This window comes from Podarcis vaucheri (genome assembly GCF_965113315.1).
Source record: "Podarcis vaucheri genome assembly, chromosome: 7".
Classification (NCBI taxonomy): Eukaryota; Metazoa; Chordata; class Lepidosauria; order Squamata; family Lacertidae; genus Podarcis; species Podarcis vaucheri.
Window position 1 is genome coordinate 53,544,072 of NC_138765.1, and position 20,446 is coordinate 53,564,517.

The window sequence follows — 20,446 nt, forward strand, 5'->3', positions numbered from 1 at the left end:
TCACAAGGGAAGCTGCTGATCACCACAAAGCTGGCTCCCTTCTTTCTGATTTCGGGGCCTTCTGAAAGCCCCACTCCATTTCAGCTGGTCATCTTCACTCAGCACAGAATGTCCTCAAAGCAAAACTGGAATGGGTAGTGAGGGGAAGAGGAACCACAGAGGAAGTGTGTGTGTGGACAAGCACACACATAGAGTACTTGAAAGTTGCAAAGGAAATCTTAGTGCAAAGGATGGGTGAAGTCTTCCAGATTTCTTAATCTCTGATGCTGGACACATGTCCTTGACTAAGCCCTGGTGATTCCTGGCTCAAATTAACCTCTATAAACAAAATTGGAGAGAGGAGGGAAGACACCATCCACTAAAAACACTGTATTTACTCAAGTCTAATGCACCATCAAATCTAACCTGCACCTTAATTTTCAGAACCTTGAAACAAACAAACAAAAAGTATTTGCTGGCAAATGTAAATGTGCCATCAAATCTAATGTGCACCTTAATTTTCGCAATGTAATTTGGCCAAAAAAAGGTGAGCATTAGATCTGAATAAATACGGTATGCAGAAAGCAAAGTTACCAATCTACTGTTTTTTTTAAAAATGTGGCCATTTTAAACGTTTATTTTTGGTTTTGCTTCGGGGTCAGTTGTCAGAAAATGAGAGTCTAACTCTTCCCTCCAGGTTTTTTGGGGCTGTACACCTTTGATATGACAGCTTTTATGCTTGGCTCCCTGGCTAGATAACCCTCAGATTAGCTTTGGTCTTGCCTCCAGACTGTACCCAGGTACCAGAATCTTTGATCTCAATCAATAGTTGTCAACCCTATTTGCTTTGGATGCAAGACTTTTATTTCAGATTGCAAGAGAGTCTTCAACCGAGGATAAACACTCTCAAAGCACCTGCTGCTCTTTAATGCTCATAACACAAGTAATTTTAAACTTGTAAGTTGTGAATGATCTCTATTGTCAACCACCACTGTTCTTGGTTTTCTTCTAGTGCTTTTCTTCTAGTGCCAGAAAAAGGAGAGGAGAAGGAAATGATACTTCAGCTCAAAAAGCGACTTACAGCCCTCGTTGGCTAGTGCCCAAGAACTCCCTGGAGGCATACACAGGCGCGTGAGTAGCATCGATTGCCCAATACAGAAAGAACGGCTGTTGGCTGGCATGCTGTGTGCTAATGAAATCAAGGGCTTCCTGGAAATGACAAGAGAATCAACCTTAAATATGGCCACCCATGCTACATATGTATAAGCAAGCAAGCAGAAAGTGCCTGTGGGTTTTAAAGAACGTTTTATCAGAATACAGAGTACCTGTAAGTACATTTGAGTTAGGTTGGCTTCCCCCGTCTTATGGTCAATTTTTACATCTTCGTAATACCTAGAAAGTTTTAAACAAAAAACAGAAAACATGTTCCAGATGTTTTACAGGATATGGCAGTGGCGGAATAAGTGCTTTGCTCACCATCACTTCCCTGGGAAGATGGCAGCGAGTCACTATGTAATAGGAAATGTTACTCCATGTACGCAAACCATGAATACAATCTCAAATAGCTCTGCTCTGTTTCGCTGAGGATTGTTTTTTCGGCTATTTATCTTATCTAGTTTAATCCAGCTTTCCCCAACACTGGGCCCTCCAGATATATAGGAGTACAGCTCCCATCATAGCCAGCACAGCCAATGGTCAGGGGTGGTAGGAGTTTGGAACCCAACAACATGTGGAAGCTGTTCAAAGTATCTGGAGGGTACAAGGTTGGGGAAAACTGCATTAATGTCAGAGTAGTAGATAATGCATAGAAGGGACGCGGGTGGCGCTGTGGGTTAAACCACAGAGCATAGGACTTGCCAATCAGAAGGTTGGCGGTTCGAATCCCCACAACGGGGTGAACTCCCGTTGTTCGGTCCCTGCTCCTGCCAACCTAGCAGTTCAAAAGCACATCAAAGTGCAAGTAGATAAATAGGTACCGCTCCGGCACGAAGGTAAACGGCGTTTCCGTGTGCTGCTCTGGTTCGCCAGAAGCGGCTTAGTCATGCTGGCCACATGACCCAGAAGCTGTCTGCGGACAAACACCGGCTCCCTCGGCCTATAGAGCGAGATGAGCGCGCAACCCCAGAGTCGGTCACAACTGGACCTAATGGTCAGGGGTCCCTTTACCTTTACCTAGATAATGCATAAACAGGACCTTTTCCACCACTCATAAGCACACTAGACTGGGCAGCACCGCAGACAAAAACACATTTAATGCCACAGAGAAAGCAATCAGAGGCACTTCTTAATATCTCTTACCTTTAAATGGAGACATACTATATTTCTGTAGAGGAAAGCATAACTTAGAAGGGGCCTTCAGAGTGATTTTCTCAGGAGTAACATTGGCTGGTGGATTTCAGCCAAAGCTACAGCAGAAAAGTAAGCCAGTTGGGGGGCTGGTGTTTCCTAACTTCCGAGTGATTAACTCTGCAACCTTGTCATTGTTAATGGAGTTCTCATACATAATTCACTGCATATGGCAGCTCCTCAGGGGGTACTGCAAGCCCGCTCTGTGTGCGTATCAGGTGGTGTTTCCATCACTTCACCTCGGGTGCCTGGTGTGTCTCAGTAAGTGTTGACGTGTGGTGGAATTTCTGGAAAATGCAGCCCTGCAGAGGTCCTTGATCCAGAAGCCTAGAGCCCCCTGGCCTCTTACAGGGGGGGAAAAGGCAAACGCCAGCACGTTATGCTCTGCTGGAAGGAAGGAAGGGCAGCAGAATGGAGCCCTAGGCCCTCTTCTGTAGCAGAGCTTAAAAGGAGCCAGAAAAAGCAGAAGAAAAGCAAAAGGCAACAAGGTACAGGTGACACAGAAAAGCGGCTACCTGCCAATCATTTCCCAGTCCCTGTAAAAAGGGATGTTAGGTGCTGCCTTGTTATCGTAAGGTCCAAAATGGCAATTAGGGGATCCAAACCACTCATCAAATCCATGCCTCAAGGGATGGAACTCAGGTCTGTGGCCAAGGTGCCTAGAAAAGATTAAGAAAAAGAAAAGAAAAAGAAAAAACCAGTCAGGGATGCATAAGAGAAGATCAATCACCCTATCAGCACTGCACAAAAAATACACTGTAACGAAGAAGCTGACAGATGTAATAACCCATGGTTAAGAAATAGACAATGAAAGGCCCACAGCTAACTAATTCAGATAATTTGCCTTTGGGGGCTTCCTGGTCCATCACCTGTAACCTCCCAAAGTCCCTTGCTGGACCATTTCCTCTGCTGAACCCCGCACAGCACTTATCAATAGTAGTTTCCATGGCTCAAAAATATGTGGAAAATGTAATATACCCTTCACCTGATACCCTTCAGATTTTCTTGGCTACAAGTACCATAAACTGTGCTAGCTGCAGCTTATGGCGGCTGTTGTCCAGAACATCTGAAGGGTTCCAGGTTGGCAAAGACTGATGTAACCTTGTGCCATTTCCAGAGCCAGAGCAGGCATTGATGCTAGCCCACATAGTTCCTTATCCTGCTCCATAAAGAAAAGAGGAATGATGATGGCAAATGAGAAAATCGAAGCCAACATGCTTAATTTGTATAATTAAAGCTTAAGGCGGGTGCTGGCTTTTCAAGTTTTGGGTGCTCTTAGAGAAAAATGATTATCTGGATCCAATCCAGTCTGAGTTCAGGCTTAGCCTGAGGATGCACAATTAACTAGTGGCTAGGAGCACCTTTTACCAGCTTTGGCTGGTGTACAAGCGATGATCATTCCTTGCCATTCCTGGACAAAGACAGCCTGGTTACAGCAACCCATAACACTGGTAACCTCAAGACTGGGTTACTGTAATCTGTTCTACGTGGGGTTGCCCTTAAAGCTGGTTCAGAAGCTGCAGGTATTGCAGAATTTGGCAGCTAGACTGCTGAGCAGAGCTGCCTGCTGTGACCATGGGATGCCATTGTTGAAAGAATCGAACTGGCTGTCAATTTACCACCAAGCAATATTAAAGGGTTTTTATTGACATAGGCCTGGACACTTGAAGTATGTTTTCTCCCATGCTGAGATTCTCAGATGAGGAAGTCTTAGTTGTGCCTCATCCTGCCTAGGGCCATGGTGTGACAAGCCTTCTCTGTTGGGTAACCGATCTCATGGAATCATTTCCTCCCTGAAATAAGCTGCAGACTCTGATGCACTTTTGACGCCTGCTAACGACTTGCTTTTTCACTCAGGCATCTGCCGGTTTTTAAGACCAGGTATGTGGCAATATGCTTCATTGTTTTACTGTGGTTGGTCATATCGCATTGTTTACTGAGTTACTGTATTTTAACATGTTGATTTTATTTTTGGAATCACGTTGAAGGAAAGTATACCTATTTAAATGATTAAGTCACAGAATTCAGATTCTTTTGGGGGCAGAGTTTTGACCAGCTGGCTAAGCATGGAAGATTGCACCAAACCATGTGACAAGTGGGGTGGGGCAGGCACTGGTCCTCTACTTGCCCAGCACGGCCCACATTGAGCTGTTTTTTTTGTGGGGGGAAGCACTACAAAAAGACAGCCTGCAGAGTGAAGAATGCACTGCATTCCCTCTTCTGCGCTGCTGCACCCCTTTACCGACTGGCAATGACATTCAGCCCTAGAAACAGGCTGACACAACAGGCGCCAGGTCTAACCAATCCGGTGCTTCCTACCCTCGCAAGAGGAACTATGCTGCAAGCTCAGACTTAATTAGCTTTCTGCTATGGCTCTGAGGTTGTTTGAGACTTGCTGCTTTCCAGATAACTCCCTGGAACCAATCTGTATCTGTGCTGTTTATTTCCTTTCCCCAGGTGTATGAATTTACATTTATTAGCACTCAGCTGCATCCCATTGCCTGCAGCCCACTGAGCTGTATTTTTCTTCTTCGGCAGTCTGCTGTTTGGATTTGCAGCAATAAATAATTCACGGGTGTGGGTTCATTTGCTTTCTTTCCTAGGACGGTGCTTCTAGTGGCAAACAGCTTGATCATCAGTGAATGTTCGCTAGCTTGTTGGCAAATCCCCTGAAATATATGCATCCTTTCTTGGCCTGTGTTATTTTGCCCCTGTTTTTAATCTGCCCTTCCTCCAAGGAACAATGTCACCCTGCTGCCCTTTTATCTTCAATGAGGTGTAACGTAAGTTGAGCTGCCAACCAGGAGTCACATATACTGTACTGCCAAGTAAGGTGTTTGAACCCAGGTCACCCTGGACTCTCTATTAACAATGACCCTTGAATCTGCTCCCCAAACTAATGGGAATAAAATGCTCGTGTAGGTGCTGCATTTATTAGTTGTATTATCCTGGCCTGACATTTTTTGCATGACACACTTTATCTCCAAAAAGATTTGGCTATTAATTCTGTTGCAGAATGTGCTACTTGAAATTGGGGGAATCCAATGTGGTGCCCTCTAGATATTGGTAGACCACAACTACTATTGTCTACAACCACTGGGCCTTGCTGGCCAGGACTGGCTATCCTTGCTTTAAATTTGTTACAGTGGCAACCAAGGCCAACACACTTCAAAGTCAGAACCTTTGGGTCTGTGTATGGTTGCCTCATATGGTGAGCCACTCAATTACACACTGACTCTATCTGCCCAGGCTGGTATTTTGAATCCTTCAGGGCAGAAAACCACAGAACAGGGTTGCCTGTTCCAGTTAAGGTCTTCCTGAACTGCAGTGTAATTTTGCATCCTTTTGACCATTCTTCAGTCCCGATTTCTGGCTGGTTTCTCAATTCTGCCTCCTGGTTTCTCCTTTAGTCCTGGGCTTACTCTTTGGTCCTGACTACTGGCTTCAACCCGCAGCTCCCGGTTCCTGGCTCACTGTCCAGCCCCAGCAGTGGCATCCTTTGCCACAAAGACTTGCACATGCGATTTTACAATGCACTTTGATCTAAGAACTCCCCAATCCCGAGTCGCCCCATTAATAGATCAGGGAGGTGGCAGTGTAGCGGCAGGTGCTAAAGTCACAGAGTAGAAAGGAGGAGGTGTGTCTTTTATGTTAGAAGGTAAGACCAAACTATGGTCCTTAAACACACAAACATTTCAAACAGAAGAATCCCCTTAAGGAAAAAGTTACAAAACCCTGCCTGATCCACTGATCTCTTCATCAGCAGTAAATTCATACACCAATCTGGGAAGTCAATCGTCAGGGGAGCAATAGGAAGAGAACAGTCATCTCTGTCTCTCTTCTTTTTTCTTCCAAAGTGGCTCAGAAATCACACTTTCCTCCTCAGCTGCTGTGAGGCTTTTCTTAACAACCATGATTTATATAAAAGAACCATTTTCAGTGGCCTTGCCGTTACCTTTGTTAACACCTGCGCCAGCACCACAGAGGTTTGTCATCAATTTCAATGATCCAACTCTTAGCTCTTTTAAAAGAGCTCCTGGGATATAGCACAAGCAGATTGTGGGTCAATATTTGTTCAGTAGTTCCCGGTTTACCCTCTGCCCGCCTAGATTATGCTATGACTCCTCGGAAGAGTGCTAGCATCAGTCCTTCTCTCCTTGGGGAAGGGAATGCATCTCTGAAGCCACTCAATAACTCTGCTATTCAAGCAGTATCAAAAAGGAACAGCTTACAATTTAGGCAGAAAGTGCCATACCTCAGAGATTAACATTTTGCAAGGGCCAAAGATAAATGATTTGATGACTGCTTATGGCATGCTCTGGCAATGCAGGTTTGTAATTTCTTATGAAAATAAGTGCAGCATGTTGCCTCTATTATACGATAGTCCTTGGCTCTAAAATTAGTCGCAGCAGGTGGTGGGGGGACGATTCCCTGCCAAGATTTCTGAAGGCAGAAATCACAAATTAAACCAACTTATTTGAACTCTGATTCTCTCACATATAAAGTAAGCCATACAAAAAAAGGGACATATTCAAAAAGAAGCTTTACCATTTGCCAACGATCTTATTGACATAGCCTGTTTTCTTCAGCAATTCTGGAAGGAGGAGCTCAGAATCTGGGATGCCCCCTGTTATGACCTGGGGGGTGTAGGCTGCATTAAGACAAAAACACTTCAGCCAAATGAGAAGGTTTGCAGGTGGTAACATGATTTATTAACTGTACAGTGGTACCTCGGTTAAGAACAGCCCTGTTTACGAACTATTCGGTTTAAGAATGCCGCAAAACTGGCAGTTGTTGTCGCAGTTTGCGAACTTTACCTCGGTCTAAGAATGGAAGCCTAACGGTGGAAGGGCACCGGTGGCAGGAGGCCTCATTAGGGAAAGCATGCCTCGGTTTAAGAATGCTTTCGGTTTAAGAATGGACTTCTGGAACGGATCAAGTTCGTAAACCGAGGTACCACTGTACTCAGTAAGAGGTCTCTTCAAGATCCAAGTGGGATTGGGGGATAGGACAAGACAGGCCAGAAAGACAGGTAGATTAGGGATTAGCAGGATTTAAGTGAGGTGTAGCTGATACGGTAACCTCCAGATGTAGTGGACTACAACTTCCATCTGCCTCTGCCAGCATGGCCAATAGATGGGGATGATGGGAATTGTGGTCTAAAACTGCAAGTAAGGCACCAGGTTGGGGAAGACTGATCTATAATTTATTTATTTCATAAAATTTATACACCACTTGATTGTAAAAAAAAACCCCAACCCTCAAAGCCATTTACAAAAAAGATAATGCAATAAGATTAGCAATAAAAACAATTAACAATGATTTAGAACATTCAAAAAATTAAATCAACAATAAACTAAAAATAGATTAAAACATGTGCCATCTTCATTCTAAATATCTGGCCCAAATTGCACCAAACATTAGAGGACATTCCAAGTAACTGTCTCTGTGTCCATTCAGTCTCATGTCTAAAACTTTATTCTCTCAACATCAGGTTCCATTGCAGTGGTGTAGCTAGCCATTCAGGTGCCCGGGGCAGGGTGAGTGGCCCATGGGGGCAGGGCAAGCTGCCCACCGTAGGGCAGCTGACAGGGAGGCAAAAGACAGAAGCAAGTCCCACACTGCTGTTTTGGGCAGTGCAAAGCCTGCAAGCACCTGAGCCACCGTGTCACTCCCAGGAGAGACGTGTGGCTTAGGCCCCATGGTAAGTGCCACCCCTCGCAGGGTGACACCCAGTGCCCCCCCCAGCTATGCCTCTGTTCCATTGATTCCCAAGGTATTTCTTAAAGCAGAGAGCCAGACAATTGTTTTTAGAAACACGAAGAATGCAGAGGGGCAGGGAACAAGCCAATATGGCAAACCTGCTTGCACCATGCACTGAGATGCAAATTTGCCCTCTGGCTCCCTCACAAGTAAGTGGAGGAGAGCTGCTTCCTTTAAAAAAAAAAAAAAATTATTAAGTTTCCAACAAATTAAACACAACACTACAAAAAAGCCAAAAAAGAAAACATACAATACAATACATAATAAAAAAGAGAAAAACAAATAAACATAATAAAAGAAACAAACAAGACAAAACAGAACAAAACAAAAACCATTTAAAATTTCAATTTCAACATCTTATCTTTCTTTCCCTTATTTCCTCGACCTCCTCACACCTCCCTTTTTGTATTCCACTTCTGTTAATTGTTTCAGCAATTCCTTTCCATCTTCCTGTTTTCTATCCTATAATTATCTTAACGCATTCTAACCATATTTTCCCTTTAAAGCTCAATTAATCTATTTATACTTAATTCCAATACCTATCCATCTTCCCCTGTTTTCTATCCTATAATTATCTTAACACATTTTAACCTTATTTTCTTTTAATACTCTATTAATCTATTTATACTTAATTCCTTATAACATTTCTACTGAAGCCATATAACTTCATTCCAACGTTCTTCTAACATTCATTAATTTTACAATATTTCTATAAATAATCTTTAAACTTTCCCCAGTCTTCTTCCACCGACTCTTCTCCCTGGTCTCGGATCTTGCCAGTCTTTTCCGCCAATTCCATCTAGTCCATCAACTTCATCTGCCATTATCCAACACTTCAGTGCTTCCAAGAGACAACCATTCCCTCAGCCAGCAAAAAGCAGATGGTTCACAACAAAGTTTAGGGGTCTGGCAGGGCAGGTCCACCTCCATCTTTAACATCCGTCAATATCTTAAGTTTTACTCGAGGCTTCCTGCCCTGCCAAACAACTCCAAAAACATCCCTCTGCCACCTCCTGATACAATCCATCCCACCCATCCATCCATTTGCCCTCTGGTTCCCTCACAAGTAAGTGGAGGAGAGCTGCTTCCTTTGCTAAATGGCTTCTGTGTTCAATGAGAGGCAAAGCACTCTGCTTACAAAGCACTTTAGATAATGTGAATGTGGTCTGTTTGTGCACATATCACCTGAGCAGGAGAGTCCACTTGTGGTTCTCTAGATAGCAGCTCCCAGAATTGTACCCCGGGCACTGAACTGAAAGAATGGGCAACTAACAGGCCAACCCCCCACAGGAGCTGAAGGATACAGACTTAATAAACTTGGTCCCACTGACACTGGCAGAGCATTGGACAGAACACTTTTGCCAGAAGTCTAAACTGATCACTTGCAGACAGATTTTCCTCTCCTCCTCCCATTTTGGGTCTCCCCCTCCCACTTTCTCTCTCTCTCTAGGTTCCCCCCAGCTGAATGAAATTAGGCTAGGAGCTCACAGGTGCCCCCCCCCCCCCCGCTTTAAAGCATATCTCAGTTTTCTGTTCATTCTATTGTTCTCAAATGAGAAAAACTGCAGCCTGCAGATCAGGGAGGTACCACAGCTGACTGGCTAACAGGGTCAGCCACCAACATTGCTGGTAGTTAGGATGACTAAAATATATTCTTTCTAAAGACCCTGGGGATTCCCTGCCTCAGTACATCAGTGGCAGAACACATGCTCTAAAGACTCAACCTTTGATGTTGCTCTTTAAAAATAAGAACAGGGGAAAAAGTAGGCCTGCGGTAAACTTCTCCCGAAGCCCTGAACCAGTCATCAATGCAGACAGTAACAAAACAAGCTACATGGTGGATTGCTCAGAATTAGGTGACAAGCCCCCTTTCATGCCTCAAACAAACAAAGGACATGCAGATCAGGCCTCAGACCGTTAGCTAATTTTAAATGCATGCATTCTTCCATACTTCTTATGGACGTCTAATATGCAAGCATCCCTCCACTGTCAGCTAAGAGATGAACACCCACACTTGCCAATATGCAGCACCAATCCGGAGCTGTAAATGCATGCTCTAAAACATATGGTCTCCTACAGCATCTGCCATTTTGGAACAAACAACCCTAACACCAACTAGATCGGCCGCAAATCAGCTCAAGCTGGCACCTCCCAACAGGAGCGCTAGAGCAAAGCACTCATTGTGGACAGCTTGGTAGTGCCCTCCAGACGCCCTTGCCTGGCTTAGTAGGAAGAACATATTTCTATAAGAGTGTATTTCAAACATATTGCTAACCTTCCATAATAACATGCAACTCTTCTCTTCACTCCACCCGCCTTTTGCTGAATCTTAATTAACCTATCCAATAAAACAACTTCTTTAGCAGCAAAAGCAAAAACAGATTTAACAACCTGAGCACTAGAATTTGTACTGTAGCTGGAACATTTGGAGACATTCTCTTTATGCAGAAAGTCTTAGGTCTGCTTCAGGCTACTTATCTGTATCATAGTTAAGATGATCGCAAGCAAGCTTTCATAAGCCTCAGGCTTTCACACTTGCCCTCTTTGCATGCGAGCAGAGAAGAGAGAATGCTTCTGCTTTCCCTTTAAAACAAATTGCACTTCTCTGTTGTGTACAAATTCAGGGAACTATGGTTTATTCTGACCCTGGTTAGTTAACAAAGCCGACTATTAAACCATGATTGATTGATTTGTTTTAACTAGTTAGAATGAACCACAGTTCCTGTAGGTCTATAACAGGAAACTGCAGTTTGTCCTCAAGTGAAGAGTGGAACCTTTTTCTCTCCTCAGTTTGCATGCAGAGAAGAGGCAGTCATGACAGTCAGTAACACGTGCAGGTTCATTCAAGATCCTATAAACCCTGTTAGCTGGACTAGCAACACCAGGCCTATTTGTTTGCAATAAAACCCTGATTCCTGGCAATTACTTCCATGATCTCAAAAAAAATTAATTTCTGAGTAAATGTGCTTAGGATTGCAGCCTATTGTAAACTGCCTGGGGGTATATATACATTTTGTTAAGGAAGGAAGGAAGGAAGGAAGGAATGAATAAATAAATAAATAAATAAATGTGTCTTTAGTGGGGGAACTTGAAGCAAGACCCCAACATTTGGGTTGCAAAAGTAAAGGCTCATTTGCTGGAAAAGAAGGACATACCATTTCTGGCATGGGCATTTGTGGTGTAGAAGCCATTCCTGATGGGGAGACGACCAGTTAAGAGTGCTGCTCTTGCTGAGGAGAGAAAAGCAAGGGGTGGGGGCACACAGAAGTAACTGTATATATCAGTTGGGCGACTTTCTTTTCTTAGACAACATCCTTCCTGCTTCAATTTTACTATTTCATCACATCCAGTTACCACAATCTCAGTCCGTGTGGCTGGGGGATAGCTTGGAGGCATTTCGAGGAAACAGTTACCAGTATTATAAGGTCCTCCAACATAACAATTTCTGCTATTATTTTTCTTTAAGAAAATGTGTTCCTAGAGTATTAGGTTCTAGTATTGCTACTATTATTTATCAAAGCACATTTGATTTGCAATCTTAATCTTTAGAAGTTGAAGACAGCAATTTGCCTAATGTGATTTCATGACAGAGGTACGATTTGTACCAAGCCCAACTCTCCACCCCCTAGACAGCACTGCTTCTCTAGAGCTTTGGAGTTTACTCACATGGAGAACAAAGGGGGTTGGCAGTGTAGAAGCTTGGGAAAAGCATTCCTTCTGCAGCCATCTGGTCTATATTTGGGGTTTCTTTGGAAGGATGCCCAAAAACACCTAGGTCACCCCAGCCCATCTGAAGAAATACCAGGACACAAGACAAATAAACGACAATTAGTTGAAAGGACTAGGGTACATTTTTATCATTCAGCTATTTAAAAACTTTACTGTAGCATCCACCACTGTAATACCCAAGTACAATGATTTCCACTGCTCAGCAGCCTGTTTAAGGCGAGCAGCCTTTTCAGCTTCATGGAAGCAACATGGATTATTGCAGGGCAGCGAAGGGGAGAGAACAGTGTCAAGTGACCTTCAGAAACACAAGGAACAGGTTAGTCACCATTTCCAGTTTTGTACAATAGGAGGTGTGCTGGCAGCATCCAGCTGACAAAACACACTATGGGTGAAGCCAAGAAGCAGATCATGCCATCCCTGGCAACACCTCTGTGGGAAGAACTGCATCACATTTTCAGAAACCCTTCTGTACGAAATGTCAGGCTGGGTCAGATCAAAGGTTCACAGAGTCCAGTATTCTGTCTCTATCAATCGTCAGTCTGATGCCCCAGAGAAGCTCAAAAGTTGAGCAAGATGCAAATAAGCCATTCACTGCTGTATGCTTTCAGTGACAAGCAATCACAAATATGCTGCTTCTGAACACAGAAGTTCCATTTCTAACTGTAAAGGCCAACAGCCATTGATAGACCAATTCTCCATGATTTCCCCCTAATCCTCCTTTCAAATTCATGACCCCAACTTTGTGAGTGAATTCATTCTTAACACAAATTATGTATGGCTTGATGAAGCAAGTTGTTTTGTGGTAGTTGCATGAATCCCCCCCTGGGATGGGGCAAAATCAAGAGAACTTCCAACCTTTTGGAAAATGGCACCATACCTAGCTTGTCCTTGCTGGCACCTGCAGCTAAAACACTCATTCCTGCTTCAACTGCAACTTTTTCTTGACACATATTTACTGAATATAATAAGGAAAGGAGGGTGAGGGGATGAGAACCTTTTTGTAGCATAGGAAAATACTCAAATCAACAGGAGCCCCCTTTTTAAGGGGGGAAAAATTACACCAACAATTTCAAGCAGCTAAAAACAGAGTGCAAAGAGTAATAGCCTGAAACTAAAAAGAAATGCAAGAAACACATTAGAAAGCATTTTTCTAACACTACGGTCAGCAGAGCAGTGGAATAATTTCCCTAAAATGGCTTATGAATCACAATCACGAGGTGCTCAAAAACAGACCGAGGCCCCAGACCTGAACTCTTGTAGCAAGTTCATATTGCTAAGCCTTTTACTGAGACAAGCAGTGTCCACTGTGCACAATCCTCCTCACTTCAGTAGGACTAAGCAAGTTTGTGACCCTTGTATGAGGGATAGTTTTTTCAAGTGTTCAAAGTGCGCACTCTTATATGATAACAGCCCTGTAATACTTGGGTCTTTTATTCGCATATGTCAGATGTGAAAGAGTAGCTTACTGAATCTCATATGGACAACTATATTGGTCTGTGCTGAAAGAAATGCAGTGGCGCAATAAGGATTGCAGCAGCTTAATACATATGTTAGTCTTGACTAAGGCCACATAGTGCATTGATGGCAAAGGAAATCCAAAATGGTGACGTTCAGATTAATAGCTCATGAGTAGTTATTTATTACTTCTTGCCAGCAATAAAGGTGAAAAGCGAAAGGATTGCTCCACTTGAGACAAAAGGGAGAGGAATATCTAAACACTTGATAGAAGCTGCAGAATAGGCAACCTTGCACAAAATTTCCAGCTCAAAGAACAATGGTTCCAGCTGCTAGCTCTCTATTTCTGAATGGTTTATACTGTCCTTTGCATAAGCCACAGGGCAGTTTACCACAAGGCAGACAGTTAAAAATCCATAAAAAACCCAATCCTTTAAAAACACATAACAAAAAAATCACTGCTGAAACCCTAAAAAAAATGTGTCCTAACTAGCCACCTAAAACCACTGAGAAATTAGGCCAGGAAGGAGAGGGTTCCATTGAAAAGGCCCTTTCCCAGGCCCCCACATCGTGTATTTCATACAATTTATTATTTAGAAATAAACCTCATTTATTTAGAAATGTACTTCACACAACTTATTTGTAACACACCATTCCTCCACCACCAACACAATCTCTGCAAAACTTGGCAAACTCCAAGCTGGCCCAGAAGCCTATTCATACATTTATGGTGTTTCCCTCCTATCTTTCATCAGGACAGTGTCATGTCATCTTACAAAAGAATTACAGCCCAGCTTACATACCAAGGCAGGGATTCTGCATCAAACTGCAATACTCCAGCAGATAAGCCATTTGCCTCAAATGAGCATCCAGCACCCAAAGGAACATTTTTCATAGCCTTCCTGCCTACTTCGTGCCACATAACCGCTTTGGGACACCTCTCCAACACTCAAAACCAGTCCTTAAAGAAGGTTTTGGGAACCTGATCTAGGCTGCAGACCAGGTCTTCATCTCTCCAATTCCTCATGGGACAAATTCTGTCACAATGACATAAGGTGATAACTGTTGCCACAAAGGGCTTGCAAAGAGATGTGTGTGGTGTGTTAAAGTGCTACTGATCAGCAGGCTTGTAGTCACTGCCTATCAGTTGATAGCTGGTGCCTTTGAAGTTGCTTTCTGTAGGAATCAGCTATGTAATGGAATTCTCCATTAAGAAATCGGTTCTGCAGTAAATCCAGTCATGTCTTGACTACTGACTACTGAAATATGCCAGGTGGGCATGGTGTAGGGTAAAGAGCCTCCCAGGCCAAATTTGGCCCATGGGTTGGAGGTTCCCCATCACTGCCTTAAAGGGAAACCATTCCTCTCTCTTCCATCTTGTGGAAGGGGTGGAGAAACTGTAACTCAAAAAGAGGTTTGAAGAGCTAGGTCAACAAATAACTGATTACTGTATTATTTTTTCCCCACTACCTTCCCCAGGAAAACCTGGTCTTCAGCACTGAACAAATGACAATTTGGGCTTTCCAGAGATTGCTGTTTGCTCCGATTCAGGGGCAAAGAATGTGTTTTCATGAGGAAAGTGCCAGGACAAAAAAAAAAGTGTTCAGACACAGTGCTTTAAAGCATGGGCCTGTGCCTAAAAATGCAGCAGAAAGGGAAGTCTGGATGAGACCTCATTGTAATTTTCAGCCTAACTTACCTCACACAGAGTTGTTGTGAGGATAAAATGAGTGAGAGAAGTATGCCACTTTGAGCTCCTTGGAGGAAAATATAAACATAATTTTAATAAATGTAATAATGTGCAAATTGACCCCCAAAGATAAAGCACCATAGTGTTTTGAAAGCAACTGATATTACCTTGAATGCCTCAGTGCCAAAGGTCAGCTCTTCAGACACCGGGATATCAGAGCTTCATGGTAACTCTTCCTCTCTATCAAAATTCAGAATGGAAGCTCTTTGGGGCAGGGAATTGTCTTTTGACCAACATTCATTGATGTGGTGGTGCCTGTATATATGTGTGTTACCATTTATGTATATTCATGTATATGGATGGTATAATCCTAGAACTAGGCTTCTGTTAATTTACTGGAGCCATTTTCTAATACATATCACACTTATTTATTTATTTAATTGATTTCTATCCCTCCTCTCCTCCAAGGAGCTCAAGGGGGCATAAGTGGTTCTCCTCCATCTCCTCATTTTATCCTCACAACAACGCTGTGAGGTAGCTTAGGCTTACAGGCAGAAGTAGCTTAGGCTTACAGGCCAAACGTCACCCAGAAAGTTTTATGGCTGAGGGGGAATTTGAAGCTTGGTCTCTCCGCTCCTGGTCTTGACTCTCTAACCACTGCACCACACTGTCTAATGCAAATTCATACATTACACACACATACATATATATGCACATTGTTTAATACAGTACACACACACAAAAACTGTACCAGTGTATGTGTAAATGACAGACACCCCCATCTCCACATATACACCCTCTCAAATGTTTCACACCTACCAAATGGGCTCCACAATGGAAGCAATGCTACTCTCAGCACCCCACTTCCTCCAAGAAGCAGACCCACCCAGCGCTCCCCAGAGAGGTGGCCCCTTCCCAGGCTCCCTTTCTCCTCCTGACCCCTTTTCCTCACGAGAGGAGGATGCCCCCTCCCCACTTGCAGGAACCATCCCTCCTTCCCCTGCCACCTCCCCTTCCCAGGCTCACATCGTCCATCAACAGCAAGACCAAGTTAGGGGGTCGTGGTAGAGTGGTGTTGGCGGCCCTGCCCAGGCCGCACAGGCCCAGCAGCAGAAGCAGTCTCGTCTCCATGGCAACCACTCCAAACCCACCGCGAGTCCGAAAAAAAGTTGGGGAAGAGGGAACGGCCCAAGGGGCACGTGGGAACACTCAGGGTAACTAGAAAGTCACTACCGGTTCTCCATTGAACGTGCTGAGTTAAAGACATGGGCGGGACTCAAGAGGGAGCACTTTAGAAAGAAGGAAAGAGCCCACGCCACACTTTTGGCATATGGTATAGTTTTAATTATATGTAGTAACCCACCCACAATATGGGAGTTTTGTAAATATAGGTGAAATAATTGCTCCTGGCCCCGCATATGGCGGCAGCGGATATGCTGTTCAAAAAAAGCTGGAAGTGGGAGGAGACTGCCTGGTAACCCTCGCCTGCAGTCTCTATGTAGGAACAAGAGTCTGGGCCGGCTCATTCACTCGCGCCTGAGGAGAGTCACGTGCGCAGAGCCGCGGAGGCGGAGCCGCGGTCCGCTGGGCTCATTGGTTCTCCGATCACGTGAATGTAAATACTGTAAGGGCAAAGATGCTGTTACGTGAAAGAGGGAGGGACGAAGCGAACCCACCAGTACCCAAGATGGCGGTTTGTATTGCTGTGATCGCCAAGGAGGTGGGACACCGGGCAGGGGCAGTTGAGGGACGGGGCGGCGGGTGGGGGAGGGAGAGAGGAAGGGTAAGGGTGGGGGAACACAAGAATTGCCTTCAGACATTCCTGGGAAGCCGTTAACCAGGGAATGAGGGTAAATCCTCTCTTCTGCTATTCCACCCCCCCGCAAAGGGTACGTAGCTAGTTAGTCTATGGAACTCTCTGCCACAAGATGTAGTGATGGCCACCAACTTGGATGGCTTTGAAAAGGGGTCGGACAGATTCATGGAGCAGGAAAAGCTATTAATGGCTATGCTCTTTCTCCACTGTCAGAGGCAGGTTGTCTTTGAGTACCAGTTGCTGGAAACAGCAGGATGGGAGAGGTGCTCTTGCATCACGTCCTGCTTGTGGGGCTTCCCATTGGGGCATCTGGTTTGCCACTTTGATAATAGGATGTTGGACTAGAATCAGCCTTTCTCAACCTTGGGTTTCCAGATGTTGAACTACAACTCCCATCATCCCTAGCTAGCAAGGCCAGAGCTCAGGGATGATGGGAGTTGTAGTCCAACAATATCTGGGGACCCAAGGTTAAGAAACACTGGTAGATGGACCAGACTGAGCCTGTCAGACTCTTATGCTATGTTCTTAAAGCAGGGCTGCTATCTTTGGCACCTTCTGAGGCTGACACCTCAGCAGGGACTACTGCTGATCCCTGGAGCCCCCAGCTCCTCCCTTGTTGTCACTTCCCATTTGGTTGCATTCAATAAGCAAGAAAGGAGTAACAGCTGCAGCAGCCTCTGTTAAATTTGCGCACTCTCTCTCTCCGGGCAGTGGTGCAGGTTGTGCATTAAAGGTAGGAGGACAAGTGAATGGGTTGCAATGACAACCATGATGAGGAGCTGGTTTTCGTCAGGTTTTCTTCTCCTTTCCCAAGTAATAATCAGGGAGGGGAATCAGGGGAGGAAGCAAAGCACCTAATTCATATATGAACTGTATATGGAAAACTGTCAAACTTTTTGGGCACATTCTTGTCAGTACGCCTTTGAGCCGATGCCGACGACTGGTTCTGCCCTGACTGGGCTAGGCGAACTGGAGCTCTTCCAGAGAACTTCCACTCCTGGAAAGCATGTACTTAAAAATGAGACCTTTGCTTGGGGATTTGAGTTCTTCCAGCTGTGAACCAGTTGTCGGGGGCTTGCACCTGGTTTGATTGAGATAGGTGTCTGATTTGGATTCTGTGTTAAAATTGGTCTGAAAAGGTACTACTTAGAATCCTGTTGTGGGAGAGGGAGTTAGAACTGCGTAGATCAGTTGGATCACTTCATAGTTCAGTAACTTGGTGGTTTGTTTTTTCATTCTAGAACTATCCTCTGTACATCAAGAGCATTCCGACAGAAAATGAACTGAAGTTCCACTACACAGTCCACACGTCTCTTGATGTTGTGGATGAGAAAATCTCTGCTATGGGAAAAGCTCTTGTGGACCAGAGAGAGCTCTACCTGGGGTTGCTCTACCCAACTGAAGACTACAAAGTGTATCTTAGATGCCTTTTGGGTTGAATGAGGAGTTGGCCTAGATCACATTCAAGATCCCTTCCAGCTCTGCAGCTATGTGATTGTTTCTCAGGTTCCCTTCTTGCAGTCTTGCTTCATTATTGCAAGAGAACTTAAAGGAGGGTAAAGTTCTGATCACAGCTGGGCTGCAGCACCTGAATTTAGTTGGATCTGTTGCTGTTTAGTTTTAAACTAGTATTGTGTGCTTTGATATATAGAGAAAGGTCATAGCTCAGTAGTAAGGCACTAACTTTGTATGTAGAAGGTCCCAGATAGGGGCATTTCCAGGTAGAGCTGGGAAAACTAGAGAGCTGCCAGTCAGTGCAGGCATTACTGAGCTTGATGGACCAATGGCTGACTTGGCATAGGCAGTCTCCTATGTAGTTTAGAAGTTAAACAGCGGTTAAGGCTGCATGCAACTGCTCTGTGGCCTTAAGACTGTGCAGTCAACAGCCGCTACCAAGCAACTTGTTCATCCAGTTGAAGGACAAATCTGGAATGTGATGCCACAGGAGCCCCTGGAACTGAAATCTAAAGTCGATTGGTTTAAATAGGGTGTGGGTTGGGCTTGCAGAAGGAGTGACAGTGCAGAGAGCTGCTGTGTATTCAGTCTGAACCCAGTTACATGTGGGCAAGCTGCTCTTTGCTTAGGCAGTGTTTAGCATAACCCAGTTGTTTTGTGTTTATTTGTTAAGGGCTCAGTGATGGAGCACAGAGTTATTTGGCCTCTCCAGAAAAGGCTGAGAGATTCTTGTCTGGAGCCCTGGAAAGCTGCTGCCAGTCAGTGTAGACCAGTGGTAGCTAAATTGTGCCCGCCACCGCAAATGTTGCTTAACTATAACTCCCATTGTCCTCAACCACTGGCTATTCTGGCCAGTGCTGATGTGAGCTGGGATCCTCAGGAGGGCTTCAGATTAACCCCCCTGGTATAGACAGTACTGAGAGATGATGGACCAATGGCCTGACTGTGCGTGAGGTGGCTTCATATATTCTTAAAAATAGACCTTGACTGCTGAAGCAGATATGGCTACGTGACCAATTCCAAGGTGAAGTTTGTGATGGTGGTGGATTCTTCCAACACGGCACTCAGGGACAACGAAATCCGCAGTGTAAGTACAGGGCAGCTGCAGGGAGCCAGTCAAAGTAGAACTTCCTTCTGCTTGCTCAAGACTAATTGATGCCTACATTATGGTCACTGAAGTGGTTCTTCCCTTTTCAGATGTTCAGGAAGCTGCATAATTCTTTCACAGATGTCATGTGCAACCCCTTTTATAATCCTGGGGACCAGATCCAATCCAGGTGAGAGTACCTGTCTCTTTGGAACTTAACTAGCTTTGTTGATCTTACAGGGTTGTTGGAAGCTTTGTCTTTCCAGAATTTACTGAACTATTCTAGTGGCATTTAGCAATATTATCCTGAGCCTCTCCCACATCTGCCCTGCAATAGTATTCACCTCGTTTCCCCTTCCAAAATCATGAAATCATGCCATAAATCTTCCTGTCAATTAAGATCTTAGAAGCTCCCTCACTGGGTGCTCCCGACTTTCTGGAGGTACAGCAGGTAGCTGCTAAAGAGTGGGCTTCTTGTGGATTGTACCCAAATTATAGAACTTCCACCTGAGGCATTTTGCCTGGTTGGTTGTTTACTGTTTTTTAGATCAGCCTTTCTCAACCTTAAATCCCCAGGTGTTGTTGGACTACAACTCCCATTATTCCTTGCCAACATGTCCAGTGGTCAAGGATGATGAGTTTCCATGCGTACGTAAGAAAATATGAGTATGCTTGTAGGATGGAATGAGACAGGTGAAGCAACCTGCTTCGTTAAATGCTCTCTTGGATATCTGTGCTTTCAAATCTGCTTGCAACATTGAGGAAACTGTTTTAAAGGCAACAGTGATAGATGTACCGCTGGCAAGCGCAGCCATATAAGTGAAAAGCTGCCTTTTTATTGCTCCATTATCTTAGTTAGCTGGTCTGTCTTTGATGAACCTTTGCCCTGCTTCTTTTAACACTACCTGTCCCTCCTTTTCCAAGGGCCTTTGACAACATGGTGACGTCCATGATGGTGCAAGTTTGTTGAAGCTTCTGCCTCTTCTTCCAGCTGATTTACCTGAGACAACTTGCCCCACTGTACAGAATTGTTTGTGTATATTCTTCCTTCCAAAATCCCACATTGTATAATAAACTCATTAACTAAGTTAGTCTGTGCTTGTTCACCAAGGTATATGGAAGGGGA

At 44.4% G+C, this 20,446-nt stretch overlaps 2 protein-coding genes across 6 annotated transcripts in view; one reads left to right on the top strand and one right to left on the bottom strand.

Moving 5' to 3' along the window:
* Nucleotides 1-16,276, bottom strand: part of GALNS (galactosamine (N-acetyl)-6-sulfatase) — a 52,278-nt gene extending 36,002 nt beyond the window's left edge. Inside the window, exons 1-7 of one of the 4 annotated variants that reach the window (XM_082229202.1) lie at nt 15,989-16,270; nt 11,755-11,878; nt 11,244-11,318; nt 6,874-6,976; nt 2,841-2,984; nt 1,305-1,371; nt 1,061-1,188 (exon numbers count right to left, since the gene is read on the bottom strand). In XM_082229202.1, coding sequence (XP_082085328.1) covers nt 1,061-1,188; nt 1,305-1,371; nt 2,841-2,984; nt 6,874-6,976; nt 11,244-11,318; nt 11,755-11,878; nt 15,989-16,093 — 746 coding nt within the window. In that variant the 5' untranslated portion in view covers nt 16,094-16,270. Of the gene's footprint in view, nt 1-1,060; nt 1,189-1,304; nt 1,372-2,840; nt 2,985-6,873; nt 6,977-10,363; nt 10,386-11,243; nt 11,319-11,754; nt 11,879-15,988 lie in introns of those variants that run through there. The other 3 variants (XM_082229204.1, XM_082229203.1, XM_082229205.1) reach the window with 3 other exon arrangements.
* Nucleotides 16,277-16,536: 260 nt separating this feature from the next.
* Nucleotides 16,537-20,411, top strand: TRAPPC2L (trafficking protein particle complex subunit 2L). 2 transcript variants are annotated; one of them, XM_082229231.1, is made up of 5 exons: nt 16,537-16,655; nt 18,020-18,192; nt 19,233-19,320; nt 19,431-19,510; nt 20,245-20,411. In XM_082229231.1, exons 1-5 carry the CDS (start codon nt 16,599-16,601, stop codon nt 20,288-20,290), a joined length of 444 nt encoding a protein of 147 aa, XP_082085357.1. In that variant the 5' UTR covers nt 16,537-16,598; the 3' UTR covers nt 20,291-20,411. The 2 variants fall into 2 exon arrangements, with proteins under 2 accessions (XP_082085357.1, XP_082085356.1); XM_082229230.1 differs by having other exon boundaries at nt 16,541-16,682.
* Nucleotides 20,412-20,446: the final 35 nt, after the last annotated feature.

Coding starts and splice junctions, on each gene's coding strand:
- TRAPPC2L (XM_082229230.1), top strand. CDS start 16,599: ATGCTGTTACGTGAAAGAGGGAGGGACGAAGCGAACCCACCAGTACCC. Junction 16,683..18,019: donor TTGCTGTGATCGCCAAGGAG/GTGGGACACCGG, acceptor TTTTCATTCTAG/AACTATCCTCTGTACATCAA. Junction 18,193..19,232: donor CCAACTGAAGACTACAAAGT/GTATCTTAGATG, acceptor CTGCTGAAGCAG/ATATGGCTACGTGACCAATT.